General features: G+C 54.1%; 1 protein-coding gene across 1 annotated transcript; it reads left to right on the top strand.

Moving 5' to 3' along the window:
* The first annotated feature begins 1,964 nt into the window (after nucleotides 1–1,964).
* IL2RB (interleukin 2 receptor subunit beta) lies at nucleotides 1,965–19,810 on the top strand. Its single transcript, XM_015241603.3, has 10 exons — nucleotides 1,965–2,109; nucleotides 5,303–5,423; nucleotides 5,766–5,982; nucleotides 6,779–6,857; nucleotides 9,054–9,159; nucleotides 10,554–10,702; nucleotides 11,856–12,018; nucleotides 12,582–12,702; nucleotides 14,147–14,231; nucleotides 16,952–19,810. Exons 2-10 carry the CDS (start codon nucleotides 5,336–5,338, stop codon nucleotides 17,705–17,707), a joined length of 1,764 nt encoding a protein of 587 aa, XP_015097089.1. The 5' UTR covers nucleotides 1,965–2,109; nucleotides 5,303–5,335; the 3' UTR covers nucleotides 17,708–19,810.
* Nucleotides 19,811–24,405: the final 4,595 nt, after the last annotated feature.

Here is a 24,405-nt window from a genome sequence, read left to right as displayed (position 1 = left end):
TGAGTCCTTTGGCAAAAGCAGAGCCCCAGACACCGGGGCTTGAAGCAGGGGATGCCGAGTCTGGGGGCTGCCCCTGCACATGCTGCACCCCCACACCCAGGGCACGTGGCTGGTTACAGCCACCTCCCCTGGTCCCACCTGAGCCTGCCTGCGTGCCGCTCATAACAGCAGGGCTGGCATCGGTCACCTCAGGCTCCTCCTTGCCTGACCCGGCCGCTGGGGCAACCTGGGTGCTCAGGAAATGTTTGCGGAATGAATGAAAGAAGGGCAGAGGGATGGAGGACCAGGAGGACACGCAGGGCAGGCCAAGGCCAACACCATGGACAGAACCGTTGCAAGCTGGGTCCACGATGTCTGTCTTCACCTGGGGGATATATTTCTTCTTTATATGTGTTTTTTAAAGTTTTAACTGAATTCACATGTTTTCGGGCAGGAAATACCTACATGCAGTATAAAAGGGTCTATAGCAAAAAACAAAAACAAAACAAAACAAAACAAACAAGAAAACAAACAAAAAACAAAACGGTCTTCCTACCCTTTCCTTACCTGATTTTCCTCCCTGGGAGAACCAGCATTTCCCGTTTCTTGAGAAGCTTCCAAGAAACTTAATAGCTCACAGCTATTATCCTCATCTTTGGGGTGCTTGCATTTGCTACCCTCTCCTGCAGTCAGAAAGCCTTGCTCCAGAGGGGGTCGGGGGGGCGGTATTGCGAGCCTACTGCGCATGCGTGGTCCCTAGGCGAGGCACTCTACACCTGGAAGGCTGTTTGCTCCTCCGAACACCCCAGCAGGAGCTGTTACCCCTCATTCTACAGGCGTGGACATTAAAGCACAGGGAGGCTTGTCACTCAGCTTTCAAATGGCCTCGAATCAGATCTGTCTTTTCTTGGCAACACTGCCCTCCCGCTCAGAAGGGGGTGGCCTGATTCTCCCCTCGAGGTCTTCAAATCTGTTTTCCCACTTCTCTGCGGACAGAAATTTCTGCGGAGCGGCTCTTCCTGCGGCCCCTCCTGCTCGCCCCATTCTCTTCTTTGAAAGAGACAGCTGCTCACAAGGACCCCCCAACCCTGCCGCCCCCTCTGCACCGGAGCAGAGAGTTTAAAATCGGGAGACAGCAGAGCTGTTGCTTCTGACACTAATTTCAGAGTTCCTGGGTCTGTGACACTGAGCATGAATAGGCGTGCATCTTTCCAAGAGGGGTCTGTAACGTTTCATCATTTGAAAAAAAGTCGGGGGAGAATACAGCTCAGTGGTACAGTGTGTGCTCAGCATGCACGAGGTCCTGCGTTCAATCCCCAGTACCTCCATTAAAAAAAAAAACCTAATTACCCTTCCCCCTCCCCAAAAAAGCCCTGAGCCTATCTCCCCTCCCCAGCAAAAAGAAATTATAAACCATGACTTGAGGGGAAGAGGAGGGTTCTAGAATATTCAGTAAGTGGCCATCAAATTGTTTGCAAAGCCCCTCAAAATTGTCACCTCTTAGTGCTAAACTGAGTAAGGGGTATCCTGGAAGGCTGAATGTAAAGGGAAGTCTCAGAGAGATGGGGTGTCTTATCCCATGACTGGGGTACACCTAAAGAGAAACGTTTGTGGGAGGCCTGCATGTTCCTGGGTGTGTGTGTGTGACCGATGAAGGTGTCAGAGGTTTGAGGTGGCCTGTGAGCTGGGGTGGGGGTGGGATGGGAGGCAAAAGCAGGGGCCTTGCCATGATGGGCTCCTGTGTGCAGCAAAGCATCTATTTGGGAGTGATGGCATGTGTGTGAGTGTGTACGTGTGCGCCCGCTGCCGCCACACCCACGGTGCTCCCTCCCCCCGACCCGCCTGAACCCCCCAGCGGAGGAGGGAGATCTTTATCTGGCCCCTGGTGCTACGGGAGTTTCAGGCTTTCTAACCAGCCAGATCTCCCCCGCCTCCCTAGCCCAGGCCTTGCCCCTCCATCCTCTACACAGGAAGTAGGCTGGCCCCGGGGTTTTAGTCTTTGCCGTCTGGCCCCATCAGCCGTCTACTACCTGGGCCGAGGGAGCCGGAGCTGGGCCCTGGGGAGATGGCTGAGGTCCCAGCAGCAGAGAGAAGCAGGAAGAGTGCCCCGCAGCCCCATGTCTCAGCCAGGTAACGTCCCACCTTGCCCTCCCGCTGCCCCTGCCGGCTCCCCAGGTTCCCCCAGGGCTCCGTCCTGGCCCCTGCTACCAGCCACGGGGCTGGAAATGAAGGTCACGGGGATGATTTTCAGCTCTGACTCAGATGCTCCAGCAGTTTCTGCCTGAACTCCCATCTCCTGGCCTCACTCTCAAGTTTATATTAGAATCCCCCCCAGGGGCGAGGAAGGCTCTGCTCTCATGGCTGCTTGAGAAAAAGCTGGTCCCTGGTCCTAAGCCTCCCTTCTTTCCCAGCTCTCCCCATGGGAGGCTGGGGGCTGCTCTGGGATGAGGGGCTTCCCCAGGCCCTTTGCTGGGCCTCCCAGCCCAGGAGGGGAGAAGGAGGTGGGAGGACTGGGAGGCGGAAGGCCAGCTGAGCCTTAAATGGGCTGGGTGCCTAGAGAGGGCGCTGGGATGTGGGTGGGAAAGATGCGGGCAACCTCCTGATGTCTGCAGAGTGTACACCCTGTGGAAAGTACACTTAGGGGGCTGTGGGGTGAGGGAGGAGAGAGGGGCTCCTCTGAGACCTGGGTATGAAGTGGGTGGGCTGGGAGGTTTCTGGGAGCCCTTGGCTGGAGGTCACACCCCTGGGTTCAAGTCCAGCTTTGTCCTGTACTTGGCTGTGTGACTGGGCAGGTCAGTAGCATCTCCAGGTGCTGCTGGAGGGGATGGGACTCCATCTCTGGGGCTGCCCCCAGGTCAGGCTCTCCCTCCATTCCTGGGGATGGGGGCCTCCAGCCTTAACTGGGTTTGAAAGACCTAAGAGGTGGAGCCATCCCCAAAGGTCTCCTTCCCTTCCCCGCAACCAACATCCCATGCCCAGCTAGGGAGATGCCCCCAGACTTGAACAGCAAGAGGGAGCCCATTGTGTGTGTGTTGGCGGGGGGATGGTCGAAGAGGACGAGGGGAGATGGGATCAAGGTCAAGTCATGCGGGATGCATCTCAGGCTACAACTGAGCCCCTGCTTCACATCCTCCCCAGTCCCCTGTACCCCATGTCCCACGACGTCAGCCTCGGCAGGGCCTCAGGCTACAACTGACTGGGTTCAGATCTTAGCTCTACTCAAGATGCTTACATGTGCTTCAGTTTTCTCATCTGAGAAAAGAAGTCATAATAGTACCTACTCACAGGGTGGCTGTGAACATTAAATGAGGTAATATCTGCAAAATGCTAATGACAGTGCCGGGCAGAATGAGAGATAATTAGTCATTATCACCACCGTCATCTTTACCACCATCACCATCATCAACATCACCACCACCACCATCATCACCATCACCATCCTCTTCTTCTAATGTGACATCAGATGACCTGGGGAGTTCAGCCCCTTGGGCAGCTCTGAGTGTCAGTCTTGGCATCTATCAAATGGGGATGATAACACACACTCACAGGACTGCTGCGGGGATGTAATGAGTCAATGAGTGTGCACGGGTCTGCAGTCGTGAAGGACAGGGCACACACTCATGGGTGTGTATGAGAACGCAGTATCAAGGGTGCTGGGGACTCAGAGGTCCAACTTGCCCTCCATGGGGCTGGGCCTCTTCCTTGCTCTGTGACCTTGAGCAGGTTCCTTAACCGACCTGAGACTCAGTTTCCTCCTCTGCAGGAGGGTGCAGCCTCAGAGACTGCCAGCAGCCCTCCCGCCCTGCCCCCCACATCCTCTGTGCTCTTGGTCCTTTTGGTGTAGGGTGCTGCTCCCTTTTGGCTCTGGGTGGCGGGGAGCTCATTCTAGACAATGCAGCTTCTCCTGCCCAACTTGCTGGCTGGGACTATAGTTTGGCTCTGACTTTCCTGTGATCTTGCACACCCTTGCCCCCAGCTTATTCCTCTCACTCCAAGGCTCTGGGCCAGGTCCTGTCCTGGGCATGGGGTGGCCCAGCTGGCTGAGGTCTGGATCAACAGTAGGCCTGCCCCAGGGCCATGATGGAGGAGGTAAGAGGCACAGGGGGTTTTTTGGGGGCCTCTTCCCTGGGCTCTGCACCCTTTGGGGTCTCAGTCCTGTGCTCTGTGCCATAGAGGGTTGGCGGGTCCAAAGAAAGAGGCAGCCAGCCCTGTCCTGGGCATGTATCCTCCTATGGAGACGGTGGCCTGGGCAAGGAGGAGCCCCTGCCTAGGAACCTCTCTGGGCTCCTTTCCACACCCAGGTCAGGTACCCACCAGTTGGCCTGTGCTCCTCCTGGGCCCTGACTCCTCAGGGCAAAGAGGCTGTGGGCCTTACCTCTGGGACAAGTGCCTGGGACAGGGTCCGGGCAGGGTAGAGTGATGTAAGGAAACAGCCTTGGAGTGGAGCCCGGGGATGGAATCCCATCTCTGCCTCTTCTGCCATGTGACTTTGGGCAGGTTAACAGCAGGAGCCTTGGTCTCCTTATCTGTATAAGGGGGTGGTACAAGTGCCCACCCCCAGCTGCTGGGCAGATTAGACGAACTCATAGACGTGATGTGTTTGGCCCAGCGTGAGTGCTCAGTACCCCCCCACGAGTATTGTTACGAGGTAATCAACACATGTTTATTGATGGTGTGGACCATCTCAGTGGGTGGGAAGATGCAGCCAGAGAAGTTACAGGAGGGAAAGCCCCGGCCTGAGCTGCAGGCAGTCTACCCTGGTTCAGATTCCATATCTGCCTTTTATCAGCTGTGTGACCTTGGGTAATATGCTTCACCTCTCTGTGTCTCAGTTTCCTCATTTGAAAATAGGGGTAATAAGAGCATCTCCAGTAGATGGTCTTAGTGCTGCAGTTAAAGAGTTTAAAATAGAGCCTGGTATAGAGGAACCTCTTAACAAATGGTTTTGGTGTGGTGAGTGGGGCTTCCAGGTAGAGAGGAGGTGAGTTTTAATTCCAGCTCAGTGCTGGCCTCCCTGTGTGGACATAAGCAAGTTTTTCCTCTTTCTGGGCTTCAGTTTTCCCCACTTCTGAACAGGGGGTTGGCCTGCTCAGAGAGCTTTCAGCAATGACAACATGGGTCCCCGAATCTCTGAAGGAAGGGAATGAGCTTATGCGTGGAGTAAAAGGACCAGCAGATGCAAAGGCCCTGAGGCTGGGCTATGTCAGCGTGGTGGGGTGCAGACGCGTGTACCCTGAGAGGGCAGGGCTTAGCCTGTCTCTTGGGTGGGTAACGATATGGCTGGGTGTTCACTTTTGCTCTCTCCCTTTCTTCCTCCATCCAGGGCTTCCTTCCCCAGCTCCCACCCGTGGCTGTGATGGCGGCTCCTGCTGGGTCCTGGTGTCTGTTCCTCCTTGTCCTCTTCTTGCCCCTGGTCATCCCTCGGGCATCTACAGCAGTGAATGGTGAGAACACTGGCATCTGGACAGCTGTGCTTTCCCTCAGGGAGGAGGCCAAGGCCCTTCTAGAACTTCTGAGGCCCCTGCCTCTTGGCAGAAGCTCCCTTGGCTGGGGCAGAAGGCAGGGGAGGAGGGAGATGGGGGCAATGGGACCAGAGATCAGGTAACCACCTTCTTCCTCGTCCCTCCATCCTGCCCCTGCTGCACCCATAAGCCTCTCCAAGCCTCAGGAAGACACTGTCTTCCTGTCCTTGCCCTGCCTCGACCTTCCTGGGGGTCCTTGCAGGCTCCAGGGCTCAGTTTTGTCCTCTCTGAAATGGGTCCACTAACCCGTCCTCTGCCTGCCAGGATTGCCCGCCTCCTCATCTGGTAGGAGCAGGAGTGGCGGGCAAGCCCCAGAGGGCCATGGGCACCCTGCAGCCAGCCACGCACGCCTCGTCTTGCCAGCAGACACTTCCAAGCTCACCTGCTTCTACAATTCGAGAGCCAATATCTCCTGCGTCTGGAGCCAAGACGGGGGCCCGCAGGCCATGTCCTGTTACATCCACGCCCAGCCGTATACTTGGTGTGTGTGGGATCTTGTAATCACTGACTTTTAGACTCTTGAAATCCTAGCTCTCAGACTCCAAGAACTCTGCACTTTGAGAATCTTGGGCAATAGGACCCACAGACTCTTGGTATCAGGAGTCTGGAAAAAATTGTGGATCAGATATTTAGACTCCTGGAGCCTGGGTGGCAGTGGGGCATGGGGTCCAGGCTGCAGTGGAGGGACTGCACACGAGCTGGACGACTCTGGGTCGCACGCCTGCTATGCCAACGCTGAACTTGATTTTAGAAGCGGAGGTGGAGGTGGGGGAGATGGGGCTCCCCAAGCTATCTGAGTAACCTGGGATTTTGAGAGACCCCTAAAGCACCTGTGGGGACAGAGGACCAGGGAGTGGTTGGAACCTTCAGGCTGGGAGGGATTCAGTGAAGGGTCGCCATGATGGAAACATTTGGTGGCAGCCAGCAAAGGAGGCTTTGGGCTTTGACACTGGTTCCCAAGTGGGTGGTGATTCCATGGGGCTCTGAAGGCCCAGTCAAGGGTCGCCTTCACCCTACACCTTACGGGAAGACTTTGGAGGGATTTAGGTGGGGAGGACCAAGTGTCCTGTAGTCCTCATTTGTAGAAAATCTCTTTAGATGCTGTAGGGACTGGCTGGGATGGGGAGGGCAGGAAAAGGTGCCCATGACGGGAGGTGGTGCAGGTCGGGGAGTAACCTGGCACAGACTAGTCACGCTGCCTGGGGACAATCCCAAGGGCCAGCTCTGGGGAGGGGGTCCCTGTTTTTCCTCTAAGGGGAGTTCTTTTGTCTTTAAAGGCGGTGGAACAAATCCTGTGAGCTGCTCCCAGTGAGGCCGGGATCCTGGGCATGTAACCTGATACTTGGACCCCCAGATGTGAGTATCACTGAGGGAGAGGCCCCGGTGGCCAGGCCAGCCGGAGCAGAGGGGTGCCCTCCCGGGGAGAAGCCCCCAGTGGCTGCGGGCTGCCGCAGAGCGGGCGTCCCGGGGCTGGAGAGGCAGAGGGAGGAGGGCAGCTTCCAAGGGAGAAAGTAGGTCTGACCCAGGGGACTGAGAGTTCCAAGGGACATGGGACATCGGCCACTCTGCCTCTGCTCCTGCTGTGTCCCCCGTACTTTGTGGATCCTGCGACATTCCCATGCTTCTTATCAAGTGGGGAGAATGCCTTCTAATAATAATAACCACCACACCTGACTTCTCCCGAGGCGGGCAAGCGCAGGGTGGTGTGGGGTTGAGTGTGGACTGCAGAGTCGGGCGGTCTGGGTGCCAGCCCTGGCTCCTTCGTACACCCACTGGGTGACATTGGGCAGCTTCTGAGTCTCAGTGTTCCCTTCTGTAAAAGGGAATAACAATGGTGCCTTCCTTGTGGGTTGTTCTGAGGGTCAAGTACTTAGAATGCCACCCAGAGCAGAGCATGCACTTGACACGATCCCCGGTGGTGGGAACGAGCGCTGCTCCCTTCTTACCAATGAGGAAACCGAGGCTCAGAGAGACATGGCCCCTGCCCGAGTCACATAGACAGAGAGTGGCAGAGCTAGCATTTATTATCCAGCAAACCCTTCTTGGCAGTGATGGGCACCAGGGACGCCCAGCCCACCTTGTCCAACCATCATCAGGTGACATGCATTCTCAAGGGGCAGGAGAATGTGGAGATGGGCTGACACATTGTAGCTAATAAAGGCAGAGCCCTTCAAAACAGATTGCTGTGCCCATCCCCCTGAGCTCTGCAGATAGTCTGGCTTCAGCTCCCTGCCTCACTTAGCTGTGTGGCCTTAGGCAAGTCCCTCAGCCTCTCTGTGCTTTGTCTCTTCAGCTGTAGGATGAGAAGAGTAATAGTGTCTGTCTCATTCGGTGTTGAGAGAATTAAAGGAGATAACACATGTAAAGGGCTTAGCAGAGTGCCTGGCGCAGTCAGCGCTCAGCAGAATGTATTATTGGCATCTTTAAAACAACAACAACAGTAGTAGTAATAATAATATGATAATACTATTATTATCTGGGAAAATGCTATTATTATCTGGCCCCTCACTGTAGTTAGAGGAAGGCCAGGGCAGGGTCCTTGGCTTGGAGAGGGAGCAATTGTTCCCAGCTCCAGGAATGCTGATGATCAGGTTCAAGGTTTGTTCACAGAGGGGCCCGCAGTAGGTCAGAGGGATGGTGCCTGGGGTCCTGGACCTGAAAACAGCACCCCAGACCCCAGAACGCAGATGCTGACAGGGCCTGCACCAGACTTTCCTCCTGCGGGCCGCAGGGCTGCCCTCTGCACTGAGGGAAGGCCACTGTGAGCTGTTCACTCGGCAGCCCACTGCCTGGGTTGCAGTCTCTCTGTGGGACTGTGGATGCAGAGGCCTGAGTTTGAATCCAGACTCCCCTGCTGTCCAGATGTGTGACTCTGCGCAAGTCCCCTGACCCACCCAAGCCTCAGGTTTCTCACCTGCAGTGTGGGGCTGGACAGCTGTGAGAGTCAGCCAGAGAAGTGGCTAAGGCCCTGGAGCAGTGCCTGCCCACAGGAGATGCTCTGCCCATTTCTTTCCAGAAAAGTCAGGGTTTGGGACTGGAGAGAGATGGGGGAGGGGAAGCTTTCACACTCAAAGCTATTACACAAGTCCAAGTCCGGACCAGCACCCTCGTGGGGGCTCATCCTGCTTGCACACCTCTTGTGATGGAGAACTCCCTCTCTCCCAAGGCAGCTCACTTCACTTGAGATCAGGGGTTAACAAACTACTATGGTCCATGGGCCAAATCCAGCCTTCTGCTAATTTTTATAAATAAAGTTTTATTGGCACACAGCCATGCCCATTTGCTTACATGTTTTTTATGGCTGCTTTCACACGACAATGACAATGACAAAGTTGAATAGTTGTGACAGAGACCATATGACCTGAAAAGACAAAAAAATTTACTATCTGACCCTTTACAGAAAGTCTGCAGAGCCCCGCCTTAGTGGTGGGGCACGGGGAGGGGCTCCATCTTCATTCCAGTTGGGTCCTGTCTCCTCGTCCTCATCGCAACAGTCTCCCCCTTCCTACTCCAGCTGCTGGCAGCTCCATCCCTGCCCTCCTTCCCTTGCAGTCTCAGAAAGTGACCGTAGTTGAGGTCACCAGCTTGAGAGTGATATGCCGTGAAGGGGAGAAGTGGAGGACGGTGATGACCCAGGACTTCAAGCCCTTTGACAACCGTGAGTGAGGCATCAAGGGTGGGGCTGGGGTGGGCTCCTCCCTCCCTGTCTCCTGCTCTGGGATCACCTTGCCAGTCAGCTTCCACGCCCACATCTGACCAGCTCACTGCCTTTGGGATGAAGTCCCAGCTCCTTACCCTGGGTGTTCAAGGCCCTTCAGGATCCTGCCTGGCTTCCCTCTCCAGCCCGCCTCCTCTTGTGGCCTCTATTCCTGCCACACCAAAGGCCAGCTCTCTGAACTCAACTTGCTCACCCATGCCTCTCAGCCTTTGCACGTGCTGGTCCCACTGCTTAGAAAGCTCTTCTCACCTGCCACTCGCCCTTTGAGGTTCAGTGAAGTCACCTCCTCCAGGAGGCTTTCCCAGACTCCCCTAGCCCTAGCCCAGGGTGTTTATGTCCTGGGTCTTCGCTGCCTGATTATGAGTCTGTCTCCCTCATTGGGCTGTGCAGTTCCCTGAGGGAAGAGCCTCTGCTGTCCCATCCCTATGTCTCTGTTCCGAGTACTCAGCACCAGGCCTCATCAGGGCAGTACTCTCTGAAGGTTTGCTGAATGACTGAGGGCCTTGCCCCACCCTCAGCTTTTCCCACCCCGATCTTGGGGGCCATCTCTAGGAAAGAGAGCAGGCAGAGGATGAGATCCAGGTAGGGTTCTAAATGCAGCCCTGCCTTAATTGAGTGTGATCTGACTGACAGATCATTTAACATACCTGAGCCTCCGTTTTCCTCATCTGTAAAGTGGGGATAACCAGTTACCCATGGTTGTTGTAAGGAGTCTATAAGCCAAGACACAGAATCTTCTTAGCACATGCTCAGCAAACGTGTGCTTGTTATTAGCTGTGTAGCTCTACAGAGTCTCAGAATTATAAGTACCTAGGACAGCTTAACTTCAGAATCATACAATCGTATGATAATATAAGATGGATGAAATAAAATAAAATTAAATAAACGAGACTATCCAAGTAAAATTCTCACATCGGTTCCGAGTGCTGAGAAAGGCTGCCTTGATTCATCCGTTCAGCAGACATTTAATCAAGTGCCTCTTAAGTGCCAGCTAATGTTCCAGGCACCAAGACTACACGGGAGAATCGAGTCCAAGCCCTCAGTGAGCTCACAGTCTGGTGGGGGAGACAGAAAATGAACAAAGGTCCAGAAGTAGAGATTTAATATGTCCGGTGGTGATAAGTGCTAGGAAGAAAAAGAGAATAGGTGAGGGGGACAGAGGGTGGTGGGTGGTCGGGGAAGGCTTCTCTGAATAAGCGATGCTCGAGCAGGGACCTGCTCATTTCTGGGGGACAGGCACACGGGAGAGGGGAATACAGGTGCAAAGGTGAGGCTGGGAGCACGCCCGGGCTTTCTCAGCATCTGGATCCCTTTTTCTTATTTCTTGTCTCCAGTTCGCCTGATGCCCCCCAACTCCCTCCAAGTTGTCCATATAGGGACCCACAGTTGCAACATAACCTGGAACGTCTCCCAGATCTCCCACTACATCGCAAGCTATGTAGAGTCTGAGGCCCGGAAGAGGTCCCCGGGTCAAGGCTGGGAGGTGAGTACTGGTCCCATCCCGACCTGCCCTGATTCCTCCTTCCTGTCCTGGTGACTCTGTCCGTCCTTCATCTCAGCAAAGTCACAGCAGCCCCCAAGCAACCCCTGCCGCTCCTCTGTACTGCCTGCCCCCACCCCCGGCCTCCCTCCATGTGTCCCCTGACACCTCAGGGGTCCAGCTGGTGGCAGATTCCAGGCAAGGGTTACAGAGCCAAGAGGCAGTGACTGCCCTCTCTGGAGATTTGGGAGGCCCTGGGCAGCCACCCTTCCTTCTTCAAATCCATCATAGTCCAAGTCCATGGGGGCTGGGCACTTACTCACTGGTCCCTTTATTCCCTCACTCACTCACTCAACAAACATTCACTGAGGACCTACTATGTGCTGGATGCTGGGCCTGACAACTGCCTGCTCTCAGGAAACTCACATGGGGGATGCTGGCAGACAGCCGGCACCCAGAAACAGGACACTATGGGATGTTGATATGTGCTGTCAAGAAAATTCAATGTGATAAGGCAGCTGAGAGGGACTGGGCCAGGCTACTTCAGACTCGGGTGACCGGGGAAGGCTTTTCTGAGATCTGGGGGTCAAGAAGAGCAGACCCTGTGAGGATCTGAGGTGGGTCTTCCAAGCAGAGGAAACAGCCATTGCAAAGGCAAGATACAGCCTATGTGTTCAGGGCACCAGAAAAAAGCAAGAAGGCCGACGCCGGGGTGGGAGAGATCTATGGGAAATTCCTCTTTCTGGTTCAGCGGAGAACAGAGTGTAGCTGAGCGCAGTGGAAGCAGGGAGACTGTATGGGGTCCAGAGATGGTGGGAGCTCAGACCTGGAGAGGGAAGGAGAAGGAAAGAAAAGTGAAAGGTCCAGCATTGGTTCTGCAGGTGGAAGCAGATGGTTGGCAGATGGCTTTGGATGCAGTTGGGCGGGGGTGGTGAGTGGGAAGGAGAGGCTTAGGTTGACCCTGGAATTTGGGCCTCAGCAACTGAGGAGCCGGGGAGCCTTTCTATAGGATGCGGGTGGGGGAGTAGAGAGCGCCTGGCTGGAGGAGAGAAAGGAAGGTGCTGCTTTGCTGAGCCCCTCAACCAGCCTGGCTATAGGAGGCAAGGTGGGCAGTGGGGACCCCTTGGGTCTGACAGCCCTGTCTCTGCCCGAGAAGGCCCAGCTGCTGACCCTCAGGCAGAACCAGCAATGGATCTTCCTGGATACACTCACTCCAGACACTCCGTATGAGCTTCAGGTGCGGGTCAGGTCCAACCAAGGCGACTACAATTCTTGGAGCCCCTGGAGCCAAGCCCTGGCCTTCAGGACGAGGCCGGCAGGTACTGGTGGGGAGCGGGGGTGGGGACGGAGCTCTGGCAGGAGACAGTGGCTGGGGGGCAGCTGGTGGGGGAGGCTTGGGATGTGGGTAAGATGCCCATCTGCCATCATTATCTCCCTCAATGTGACTCTGCAGGGTGGGCCACAGGGACATATTTTACAGATGGAAATGGGCTCAGTGAGGGGGTGGCACTTGCCATTGGCCTTGTGAGTTCATGGGGAGGCCAGAGAGGCTCTTTTCACTCTCTCCACCCTGAGACCTCAAACTCTTGCTTTCTGCCAGGGTTAGGGGTGGGCTGCTTTTGCCGGTCAGCCTCAGTTTCCTCATCTGTAAAGTGGGTTCCCTGCTACCGAGGCAGGGCTGCTGTGATGAAGGCTTGTGATGCCCTGTGTCGGTTGGGGACATAGCAGGTTTGCCGGACAATCAGGGACCCTGTGAAAGCCTGGGGTCAGAGGTCAGCCTGTCCCTCAGCACCTGGTCGTGGGTGGGGGTTGCTGGAGGGACCCGGAGTGAATAGGGGCACGTCTCTAACCCCTGTTGCTCTTCTCCTCCCACCTCTGGCAGCACCTGGGAAGAAGACCCCGCCCCTTCCTTGGCTGAGCCACGTCATCTTAGGCCTGGGCAGTGCCTTTGGTTTTGTCTTCCTGGTTTACTTTCTGGCCAACTGCCAGTATATCGGGCCATGGTAAGAGTGCTGCCCCCACACCCCCAGCCTTCACGCTCCTGTCTGACATGCATCCCCCTCGCCAGGTCAGGTTCTGGACTGAGCCCCCTGCTCTGACACGCCAGTGCTCCCTCTGCCCTCCCATGAGTCCTCTCTGCCTAACACCTGGCCTTTCCCCCAAAGATGGAAACCCATGGAACCAGCCCGAGGGGAGCAGGGTGAGGGAGAGCCCCAAGGGGGCCCTGCCCAGAGCATCTGAGTATGTGTGTGTGCACACATGTGTGTGTGTGCGTGTGCGCGCGCAAACCAGGTGCCTGTGTGTGTGTGTGAGGGGGTGGTCTTCATGGGTCTGGGCATTCATTTGTTTATTCTTTCATTTGCTGAGGGCCAGGTACGGAGCTGAGCGCTGAGAACACAAGGGCCACCGCAGGCATGTGGTCCCATCTTGATGGACACAGTCCCATGGGGGAAGGCAGATACTTATTAATCATTCACATTTATAAAGACACATGTGATTAGGATGGTGAAGGAAGGAAGGGAGCAGATGTATTGGAAGCAGACAGCAGGGAGAGGAGCCTCAGCTAAGGGGTGGCTGAGAGAAGCTTCCCCAAGAAGTGATGATTCCAGTGAAACCTGGAGGAGGAGCGAACCAGGCCCGGAAGGGATGGGGAGCGTATCCCCGGCAGAGGAAATAGCTTGTGCAAAGACCTACGTGGGAACAAGGGAGGAGCATTCCAGGAACTGAAAGTGCAGGGAGGCGGGTGTGGCCAGAGACCTGAAAAGAGTGCAGGACCTGAGCCTAGACATCTGGGCAGTAGCCAGGTTTTCTGGGGGCCTTGAGGCTGTGGCATACATCTTGAGGCAGGTGCATTGAGATACTGGGGCACTCAGCCTGGCAAGCAGAGCATGGGCTGTAATTCAGCCTCCATTTACCACCACCTCCCCTCACCCCTCCCCAAAACAAAACAAAACAAAACAAAGCCCCCAAAAAGTGCGCTTGGGCAGTGCACAACTTGAACCACTGTCCATGGCAATCCTGACCAGGAGGCCCACAATCTGGCGTCTCTCCTACGTCCCTCCTCCTCATTCACTCTACTCCAGCCACCTTTGTTTCCTACCGCTCTGGCTTGTGTGGTCCCCCACTCCCACATCCTTCTGTTGTGTAGCATCCTGCTCTCTGTCTCCACAGAATGAATGGTAATGTTGCACACTCGGTTCATTGTCTGGCTCCCCATTAGAATGGTCAGCTCCTTAAGATCAGGGACCTTCTCTGTCACTCATTCTTGCATCCCCAGCACTCAGCACAGCACCCTCCCTTATGGGGCATGCAATCAATATCGACAAAATAAATGAATGAATGTGGAGCAGCTCCATGCCCCACCCTCAGAGCTGCCGGCAGATGGCAGGACACTGAGGCCCCCTTCTGTTCTCACCCTCCTTCTCTCCCTTCCTCTCCCCTGCCCAGGCTGAAGAAGGTTCTGAAGTGTCACATCCCAGACCCTTCGGAGTTCTTTTCCCAGCTGAGCTCAGAGCATGGAGGAGATTTCCAGGTAGGAGTCTGGAGGGGGAGGACAGGGCAGACAGCTGACACGGGCTGGCCAGAGGGTGGGCAGTGATGCGTTCTAGATGGGGAGGTGGTACAGGAATAGCAGGTTTTACACTTTGTGGGAGAAGAAATGTGAAATGGGCTGCCTCCTGGGTGAGCACGGGTCCTCTTCCCCAGCTCTGGCACCATCTTTTCAGGCTGAATGGCAGCTCCCCTCTGAACTCGACTGCCTGGGTTTTAATCCTGGCTGCACCACTTCCCAGCTGTGTGGCCTTGGGCTAGTTATAGAACCTCTCTGTGTCTCAGTTTCCTCCCCTGTAAAATGGAGGGTGGGGGGGAAATAGTGTTACTATGCGTATGGTCCTGAGACATTGCTTGGCACCCAGTAAGTGTTCATGAAGGTCTGGCTAGCGTTATTGTCACCAGTCTGCGGATGGAGCAGGATTTGCCAGGTCTAAGTTCTCCTCACCCCTCTCCCTGTGCAGACCAGCTAGCTCTGTGGGGCTAGGGCTTTCCCTGCCCTTGCAAAAACTTCCTGGCCAGGGTCTGCAACTTATCACGGGTGCTAGCAAGTTTTTAGTCGCTTCTAGTTCCAAAACACAGATTCATTTGAGAAGCACACGACGGTATGTCAAAAAGCTGTGAACGCCATCTAAAGTTCAGTCATCTCCCCTCCCTCAGCCCACACAGGCTTCAGGAAGGAAGCTTCAGGGGGGAAGGGGGAATGTGGTGGGCTGCTGCTACCACCCCACTCCCCTGCTAGGCTCCCTAGATTGGGTTTGGTGGAGGGAGGTCAGGAGGAACACTGGGGAGCTGGAAAGCCATGCTGGGCCAGAGCAGTCAGGGGCTGGCTTGGGAGTTCTCTACTGGGGCAGATCAGAGCCCCTTCTGGAATTCTTTGGAAAACTCCCAAGACTGGGGATATCTTCCCTACAGTACTCTTCATGTGGGGGACTATATCTCCTTAAAATTCCTCCTTTAGCCCTAAAAGCAGGGAGCTCCCCATCAACAGAGGAACTCATGTCAGCCTTGGCTGACTACGTGTCAGAAATATGGCGGAACGGATTCCTACATTAGAACTGGTTGGAGGCTGGGACTCGATGCAGCCTCAGACCTCCTCCAGTTTTGAAGTCTTTCTGAATCTATGGGCTTCAGACATTTTGGGGTGGGACTTGGGTCCTTGGTAGAGAGCTGCAAACCACTCCATCTTCCCATGAGACCATCCCCAGTCTAGATGCCTGGGCGGGGCCTGCTGTGTGGACGGGGAAGCCGGAGGAGGCCCTGGGGATCCATGATGTGACTAGGGGTGGGAGCTGGCACCAACAGGGACCCCACACTGTCCTCTGCATCTTGGTGAGAGGCCGTTCCTCTCTCTCTATGCCAGAGCCCCCCGGGGCACCAGTGCTGGCCACAGGCCCGCTGCTCAGCACTGCTGCCTGGCCGGGCTCTCCACTGCCCTTTCCAGTGCTGGATCCCCAACCAGCCTGGCTCTTTCCCTCTCTTCCTAGCCTGCTGTCCTCCTTTCCAATCCTTAGTTTGCCCTCGCTGTCCCTCTCTTGGCCTTTTCTCCTGTAACACGAACTCCTGGTTTGGGGAAGGGGGTAGACTGTGTTGCGTGGCTCAGCCTCGGGAACTCACTTGGGGGAGGGAGGACCAGGAAGTTTCTCTTCTGGTCCATTAATTCCTCTGCAATATATTGCCTGGGCCCAAGACCCTGTGCTGCTCACAAGAGTGCAGGAGGAGCCCATCAGGCCTGGTCCCTGTGCTCTGGAGACCACAGTCCAGATGCTGAGGGCTCCCAGGACTGAGGGATGTTGGGATTCTCAAACACACCCACCTGAGGCCCCATCACACTGCCTTGAGGGTAGTCTGCATCTTACCTGCGTCGGGTGCTTCCACCTTCATTTTCCTATTTAACATTTCTCTGCTGGCCCACAGTGAGGAAGTCAGGAAAAGAGGCAGCTAACCATTGTGGAATTGAGGCTCAGAGAGGTGCAGTGGCTGGCCCAGGGTCACACAGCTAGTACCAGGGCCAAGGCTGGAACCTGGGTCTCCGCACTCCATACCAGGGCCCTCTGGACTCTGGAGCAACTCAGAAGTGCTCTGATGGGAGCTTTCTTCTCTGTGGATGGAGACTGTGGGAAGTGGGGGGCTGCAGGGCACTGGGAGGGAGAGATCAATTAGGGGGACCATTAGCTCCCCTCCAGAGGTGGTTCTATGGGTAGTGGGGAGCCTGTTGGTTGTGTGATCAGGGCCAGGGCACAGGTCCTCTCTGGGCAACTCTAATGCGTCTGTGATGTGTTCTCGGGGCCCCTTCTGCTCTGGCAGTGGCTGGTTGATTCACACACTTGCACTAGTCCCCATCAGACACTAAGGATCTTCACATTGCTGTGTCCCCGGGACCTCGAGTAGCACTAGGCTCACGGTAACCGCTCAATGAACAGTCACACACGGAACCAACATATATCCTGAGCACCTACAGAGAACCAGGAGGGCCTGTGCTGGGGCTGCGAAGCAAGCACACCCGCTGCGCTGACGCAGAGGGCTCCCCATACCAGTGGGCAGAGGGTGCATGTGTGTGTCTGGGAGGTGGGAGGTACAATCAGGGAGGGCTTCCCAGAGGGGGCAGTCCTGAGCAGCCTGCTGAAGGAGGAGGAGTTAGGAGCTTTGCTGAGTCTGGAGGAGGTGGCCCACTCACTCTCCCGCTGCTCTCTCCCCTGGCAGAAGTGGCTCTCTTCGCCCTTCCCCTCATCCTCGTTCAGCCCCAGCGGCCCGGCGCCTGAGATCTCCCCGCTGGAGGTGCTGGACAGGGACACCAAGGCCATGCAGCTGCTCCTGCTGCAGCAGGACAAGGGCTCGCCGTCCTCGCCCGAGACCAGTGGCCACTCGGTGACCAGCTGCTTCACCAACCAGGGCTACTTCTTCTTCCACCTCCCAGACACTCTGGAGATCGAGGCCTGCCAGGTGTACTTCACCTATGACCCCTGCACAGAGGAGGCCGATGAGGGGGGGCGCCGGGCACCTGAGGGGTCTCTCCTCCCACCCCTGCTGCCTCTGCCTGGGGAGGACGATGCCTACTGCACCTTACCCCCTGGGGACGACCTGCTGCTCTTCTCCCCCACTCTCCTCGGTGGCCCAGGCCCCCCGAACACTGCCCTGGGGGGCTCTGGGGCTGGTGAAGAGAGGCTGCCATCCTCCCCGCAGAAGGGAGTCCCTGGAGACTGGGGCCCCCAACCGCTGAGGCCTCGCACCCCAGGATCCCCTGACCTGGTGGATCTGCAGTCACCCCTGGAGCATGCTCTGGGAGAGGCAGGAGAGGAGGAGCCCCCTCCTGGCCCGAGGGAGAGGGCCGGCTTCCCCTGGGCCAGCCCTCCTGGGCAAGGCCAAGTCAGACCCCCCACCTCCTGCCTGACCCTGAACACTGATGCCTACCTGTCCCTCCAAGAGCTCCAGGATCAGGACCCGGCTCGCTCGGTGTAGACAGATGGCCAGGGGTGGGAGGCAGGTGGCTGTCCATTGTGGCACCAGGCCCAGCTGAGGACTTTCTGTCCTCAAGGCTTATCCACTGCTGAGACCCTCGGTGTCCAGCTACCCCCTGGACATCTCTGCCCGAGGGCCCTCGCCCAGCCCTGCACACTCAGATGTTCACTTTCAAATCTCAGTTGCTGCTCCCTGGTTCTACTGCCCAAGCGAGGAACTGTGGGGGGCAGGTCGCCTTGACTCTCCCACTCCCTTGTCTATCATGGAGTCTAATGGGTTTTGCCTCTGAAGCATCCTTCCTCTCCAGCCCACAGCTACTTTTCAGGGTGAGTTCTCGTGGTTCCAGAGGTCTTCCCCCACCGGCCTCCTCTGGGCTTCCTGTCCCAGTCATCCCCCCTCCCACCCACACTCCACAGGACAACCTCAGTCCTCCTTCCAAAACACAAAACAGGGCTATGCTGCTCCTGGTTTAAAACCCGCTAGGATTTCCCCACTGTCCTCATCACCACTTCTTGGTCTGCCCCTTGCCCCTCCTGCATCATGTTGGGACGTTCCCTTCTAGAACCTTCCCAATGGTCCTACTGAGCCACTAGGAGCTCCCTCATTCCCCCACACCTTGGCACATGCTCCTCCCTCATCCAGGTGACAAACTCCCCTTATCCTTCGTGTCAGTTCTGCTTCCCTTGGAGGGAAACACTGCCTCCATTAATATGCCCAAACTTTGAGATTCAGTGCTGGAGGGACAGACTCTCAGGGTTACAGGTTGGCTGGACAAAGTGGCCCTGTCACTTCCCCTTTGGGGTTTCTCATGACTTCGGAATGCTTGGCTATAGCATCCTTAAGACTGTGGCCCAAGTATGGATACAAATGTCCCAGCAAAGTGGACACTGGCCAGATCTTTGCACAATGACTTCAAAAATTCATAAGATCTGCTGTAAATCCCTCCTAGTGGTGGGTCCTGATGCTGTCACAGGGAACCCACCCTTGGGCCCCTCCTGTTCCACCCTCCACTGGAAGGGTCTCTTCTGCAGCTCTGGGACTGGCGCACCACCTCCAGATGGCAGCTCCATTCACTGTACTTGACACAGTGCACCTGGCATCCCATCATATTCCATGAGTGAATTAATGAATTACCTGGCATCACCTTGCCTGGGCTCCCTGCATCCAGCTGCCTTCACGCAGGGGGCATCATCCACCTCACAGGAGCACCTCTGGCACCTTGACTTCTGTGAAGTCAAGACTGGAGAGGCGAGATCCACGCCCACTAGGTTCCAGCATGCCAGTTCCAGCAAGAGGCTCATCCCCTCACATGGCAGTCCTTGCCTGTCACCCCACAGCTAGCCTCTTCCTTCGCAGTGCTCCCCACCACCCCATCCTCTTCTCTTCCCTCTGTTTCTGGGACTGATCACACCTATGATGCCTGTCACAACCTTCCTCCTTTCCTTGACTAGACGTCTCTGGAATGCAGGGACCTCCACCGGGTCCCAGCTAACTCTAATGTGGGAAAGCTTATTGCCTATATTTATAGGCCCTACTCGCAGCTGATTGGACACCTGACATAAGCCCACCCATAGGTTCATCAGCAGCCTATGAGATGGCTTAGAACAGAAGCTCTGTCCAACCAGGGAGGCTGGACTTGAGCTGGCCAATCAGGTTTCTCTCAGTCTTGGGTATTTGAAGGAAAGGAGAGAGGGCGGACCCTGGGAGTAGGTGCACATGGAGGTGACCAGCAAAGGCTAGAGAGGAGTTGAGCCACTTTAGTAGGGGTGCTGGGCTCCCAGTAAAGAGAGTCCTGCTCTCCAGGGGGCTACTGCCTTTCACTCAGGATTCCTGTTTCTTTTATGTCCAAAATGAACACCACTTTCCTGAGGTTGTCTGAGTCATGGATCCTTACCACAGAATAGCTTAATTTTCTGGTCTTCCTACTTCCTGCCATATGATGCTGTATGTTCTGGGACACAAATCTTCTCAGTCCTGAGATCATCAGACCCAAGCTCACTCACACATGTTTTTAATGATCTGTGTGTATACCATTTTTGTTATTTACTCAATCTTTTTCTTTAAGTCAATTAATTTTTTTGTTTACATACTTTTATTTAAAAAAAACTTTGTATTCTTTCTATATTCACTATAAATAAAAGATAACCATAAAAAGCAATACAATAAAGCAAAATGTTTCAATTCATTGCCTACTGGAAATCTGCTGTCTCTTAGTTTAAAGGGGAGATTAGCAAGTGTTGGGAAGCTGTTTAAGATATGTCAGTACCACAAATGCTGGAGAGGCTGTGGAGAAAGGGGAACCCTCCTACACTGCTGGTGGGAATGCAGTTTGGTGCAGCCACTGTGGAAAACTGTATGGAGATTCCTCAAAAGGCTAGGAATAGACTTAACATATGACCCAGGAATCCCGCTCTTGGGCATATATCCAGAAGAAATCCTACTTCAGGATGACACCTGCACCCCAATGTTCATAGCAGCACTATTTACAATAGCCAAGATATGGAGACAGCCTAAATGTCCATCAACAGGTGACTGGATAAAGAAGATGTGGTATATTTATACAATGGAATACTACTCAGCCATAAAAACTAACAACATAACACCATTTGCAGCAACATGGATGCTCCTGGAGAATGTCATTCTAAGTGAAGTAAGCCAGAAAGAGAAAGAAAAAGACCATATGAGATCGCTCATATGTGGAATCTAAAAAAAACAAACAACACAAACAGAGCATAAATACAAAACAGGAACAGACTCATAGACATAGAATACAAACTTGTGGTGGCCAAGCGGGAGGAGAGTGGGAAGGGATAGATGGGATTTCAAAATTGTAGACTAGATAAACAAGATTATATTGTATAGCACAGGGAAATATATACAAGATCTTATGGTAGCTCACGGAGAAAAAAATGTGACAATGAATATATGTATGTTCATGTATAACTGAAAAATTGTGCTCTACACTGGAATTTGATACAACATTGTAAAATGATTATAAATCAATAAAAATGTTAAAAAAAAAAGACATGTCAGTACCAAACAGAGACTACTTCCTTGAGAAAATGCATAAGGATTATAAAGGGAATATCTTTTTCACTATAAGGAGTTACATATATCTTATTCTGTGTCCAGACACCATTTGATATGTTCTCATGAGAAAATAATTGCACTTGATTTTGTATATACATAAAATCAAATATATGTATAACCAGCTATATATAATGAAACATATGTATGCTTGTACATATAATTTTAAATTTGTGAATAATAATTCTATATAAATTTAAAATATGCATGATTTAATTTTTTCAGTATCCTTGACTCTGAAAAGTTGGACCAGATCATAAGTAGCAATATCTGGCTTTTCTAAAGCTGCACTCATGGCAGACATTAATCAATTGCACTGGTGCCTGGCAGACTTTGCTAACTGACCACAGCCCTCCTTTCTCTGGAGCTTGGATGCAGCCTTAGATGCTGTAGGCAAGTCCCAACTGATCAGAGCTGGTACCTGGTGACATCGCGAAACCAGATAATCCCTTAGGTTCCTTCCCAACAGAAGCTGTTGTTCCTAACTCCGATTTTCTAGGCAGGGAAAACTGAGGCTGAGATGGTGGAGACTGGAAAGCTGAGAGGGGCTCATGAGCAGGCACACCCAGGGAACCCCACTGTCCCTACCATGTCTGAGGGGAGACCTGAGCTGGCAGTGAGCAGAATAAGGGGCCACTTTATGCCAAGTGGAGATGGGCTGGTGGGCCAGAAGCCACAGTGTGACACATCCAGTGTGGATTAGAGTATGTGCCTGGGAGATGGGGCAAAGAGGCAGCAGCTGGAAGGGGTGGAAGGAGTGAAGGAGAGACAGGCTTGCCTGGGTCAGACTGCAGGAGGGAGGAGGGGCAGCAGCTGGGGACCAGGCAGCCTAGGGCCTGGGAAAACAGTCAGATGCGGAGCGGGAAGCAGGAGGCAGCCAGGGCAGATGGGGGGATAAAAGAAAAGAGAGGAGAGGTGAGAGGGCCTTCTTGTCTCTCAGGTCTCCAGTTTCTCCAGCTGTATTTGGTCCTTCACCTCCCTAGTCCCCCAGTATCTCTGCTCTCCCCCCACCTCCCAGTTCGACTCCAAGCAACTTGCAGCATCCATAGTTACCAAGCAAATTATGGTAGAAACAGTTCATGACCAGGATGAATAACTTCCCGCTGTCCTCTGAATTACTGACATCCTGGGTAACTTGAAAAGTGATTAAGAAGCAGATTAAGAAGTAGTAAGGAGGCTAATGTTTATGTTCCAGACACAATACCTGATACTCTTCAAGCATCATGTTTCATCATCTGAAAAGGACCTTGTGAGGCAGGAGTTATATTCCCCATTTTACAGATTAGGAAACTGAGGGTCAGGAAGGTTAAGAAATGTAGCTGATTCTTGGTGGAGCTAGGATTCAAACTCAGGTGCATTTGATGCCAGAGCTTTTGGCCCTTTTGCATATACAAGGCAGCATAGGGGATAATTATATTCATGGGGGAGAAAAATCAAGCAGAATTCCATTCTAAGTTTTCTGGCAACTGAAAAAAAAAAAAAAAAGCAGCCCACATTCCATGATTGTGATTGTGGCTGAAACCATCCCACCCTCGTGATATGGAAGCAGCATCTTTCACTCAGGTCCCTGCTTAGCTTCCTCCTTAGTCTGTCTGTCCCTTGCCGCCTGCCCCTCTAATCCTTTCACCTCTAAGCGCTGCCAGGGCGGTCTTGCTCAGGGTCGCATCTGGCCACACCATGTCCTTGCTTAAACCCCCAGTGACTCCCTGTTGTTTTCAAGGCAATGGCTGGATGTAACAGTCAATGACGCGGGGACCTCAGGCAGGTCCCGTCGGTGCTCATCCCTCAGTCACCCCATCTGTGAGTGGGGTAGTCAGATTGGATTTCTAAGTGCTCTCCCAGCCCTGATAGTCTGTGGTTTCAGGTGTCATATGGAATGTGGCTTGTGGCTGGGACTACATATACTTCATGTCAAGTGTGAGAGGCTGGGCTGAGGGGTGGGGATGAAAGCAGGGACGCAAACTGACTCATTTGCTTGGGCACATGTTGGTCCCTGGGTCTGAAGCAGTCCTGCCGCCCAGACAATCCACTCCCGGACTCCTACACATCCTTCAAGACCTTCAAGCATCCCTGCTTCTGGGAGGCCCTCTGATTCATCCCAAGTAAGGTCAATTGCTTCCTCCTACGGTCCCCTTCCTGAGCTCCCTCTTTTAGAATCATCTGTCGTGCTATGGGCCAGATCCTGTGCAAGATTCTAGGGCTATAGGGTGCTAACAACAGCTATGGAAGAAACTCGGCCAGAGCCCCATTTGCAGAAAGCTTTATTTGGAAATATACGACATGAGAAGACTCTGAAGGCGCCTTCTAACTAGGGGAAGGAAGGCAGAATGTTGTGCAGGGCCGTGTTGAGGGATCCAGCCAGGGTTCCTCTTATTGGAGGTAGTATTGGCAATAGCTGTTCCGGGATGGTTCTTGGAAGAGAGAAAGAAACTGTTCTAAAAGATTAGCAGCCACTGTTTGGCAATTTGGATTTTATCGCCAGGTAGTGGGTGAGGGATAGCTGTGGGGACAAGGACCTGTGAGGGCCACAGTGGAACGTTCTCGGTCCTTCAGGGTCTCTTCAAGGGAGGCATTGATTGAGCACTTAGCATCCATCAGGCTCTGTTCCAAGAGCATGGTGTTATTAACTCACCTGATCCTTACAGCAATGCCACAAGAGAGGGAGTATTCTTACCCCATTTTACAGATGAGAAGACCAAGGTTCCGCGGGGTTAATGGCTTGCCCAAGGCCACACAGCTGGAACACAGTGGAGCAAGGATTCGAACCCAGGCAGTCTTCAGCACTCACTTTACTGATTTAAAGTGTTTGCGTATCAAAGACGTCATACAGGCTCTCAGTGACCCAGCAAGATGGGAATGACCAAGATCCTGGGCTCTGCGTCACAGATGAAGACAGGCAGCCTGAGAGGATGGCGCCCTGTCCCAGGCCACATAGTAAGTTTGGGTTGGGGGAGGTCTAGGAGCCTGGGTTTCACCCCTGCATCCTGCTGTCTCATGGCCACTGTCATTGGAGGGGAGGAGGGGGGTTGGGTTGTTGATTAAACTTGAGCTCAGCACCAGCGGCCTGGGCCTGGCGCCTGTGACAGCCCCGGGACATCCCCTTGGCTGGCTGAGACATTTTCCACCACCGCAGGTATGACACACTTGATGTCCCATCGCAGCGCCCGGGAGGGAGGGTGGCGGACAGGGCTGTGAGAAAGCAAGGCCGGAAGTGCTGAGTCGGGGGAGAGTTGCATGTGGGGGAAAAAGGTACCCAGTCTACAGTTCCAGGAAATCAGGATGCAGAGGGGAGGGAGGAGCTGGCAGGAGATGCATCATCTTCCATTCCTGTGCACCCGGCCTCACGCCAAGCCCTGGCCACAGAGAGGAGGTTGGCCACTGCCCGGTCTGCAGAGTCCCCACCCTGTGGGGGAGGGAGTGACCACGGAGGACACAGACAAGTCAACTGACAGTCACACCCTCCTGCTGTGGAGGACAGTCAATCAGAGCCTTTATTGGAAATGCCCAGCCTGGGGAAGGGCTGAAAGTATCTCCTAACTTGGGGAGGGAAGGTGGAAACTTGTACGGGGCTTTAGCAAGAGGTGCTCAGCTGTGTTCAGCTAGTTTTAGAT

Source organism: Vicugna pacos, chromosome 12 (assembly GCF_048564905.1).
Source record: "Vicugna pacos chromosome 12, VicPac4, whole genome shotgun sequence".
Classification (NCBI taxonomy): domain Eukaryota; kingdom Metazoa; phylum Chordata; class Mammalia; order Artiodactyla; family Camelidae; genus Vicugna; species Vicugna pacos.
Note: the sequence above shows the minus strand (reverse complement) of the source record. Positions and strands in the feature narration are given on the sequence as shown.

Bases quoted from the DNA above. Each gene is read 5' to 3' on its own strand.
- IL2RB (XM_015241603.3), top strand. From the start codon at position 5,336: ATGGCGGCTCCTGCTGGGTCCTGGTGTCTGTTCCTCCTTGTCCTCTTC. The intron at 5,424-5,765 runs GTGAGAACACTG...TCTGCCTGCCAG, and splicing joins GGCATCTACAGCAGTGAATG to GATTGCCCGCCTCCTCATCT. The intron at 14,232-16,951 runs GTAGGAGTCTGG...CTCCCCTGGCAG, and splicing joins AGCATGGAGGAGATTTCCAG to AAGTGGCTCTCTTCGCCCTT.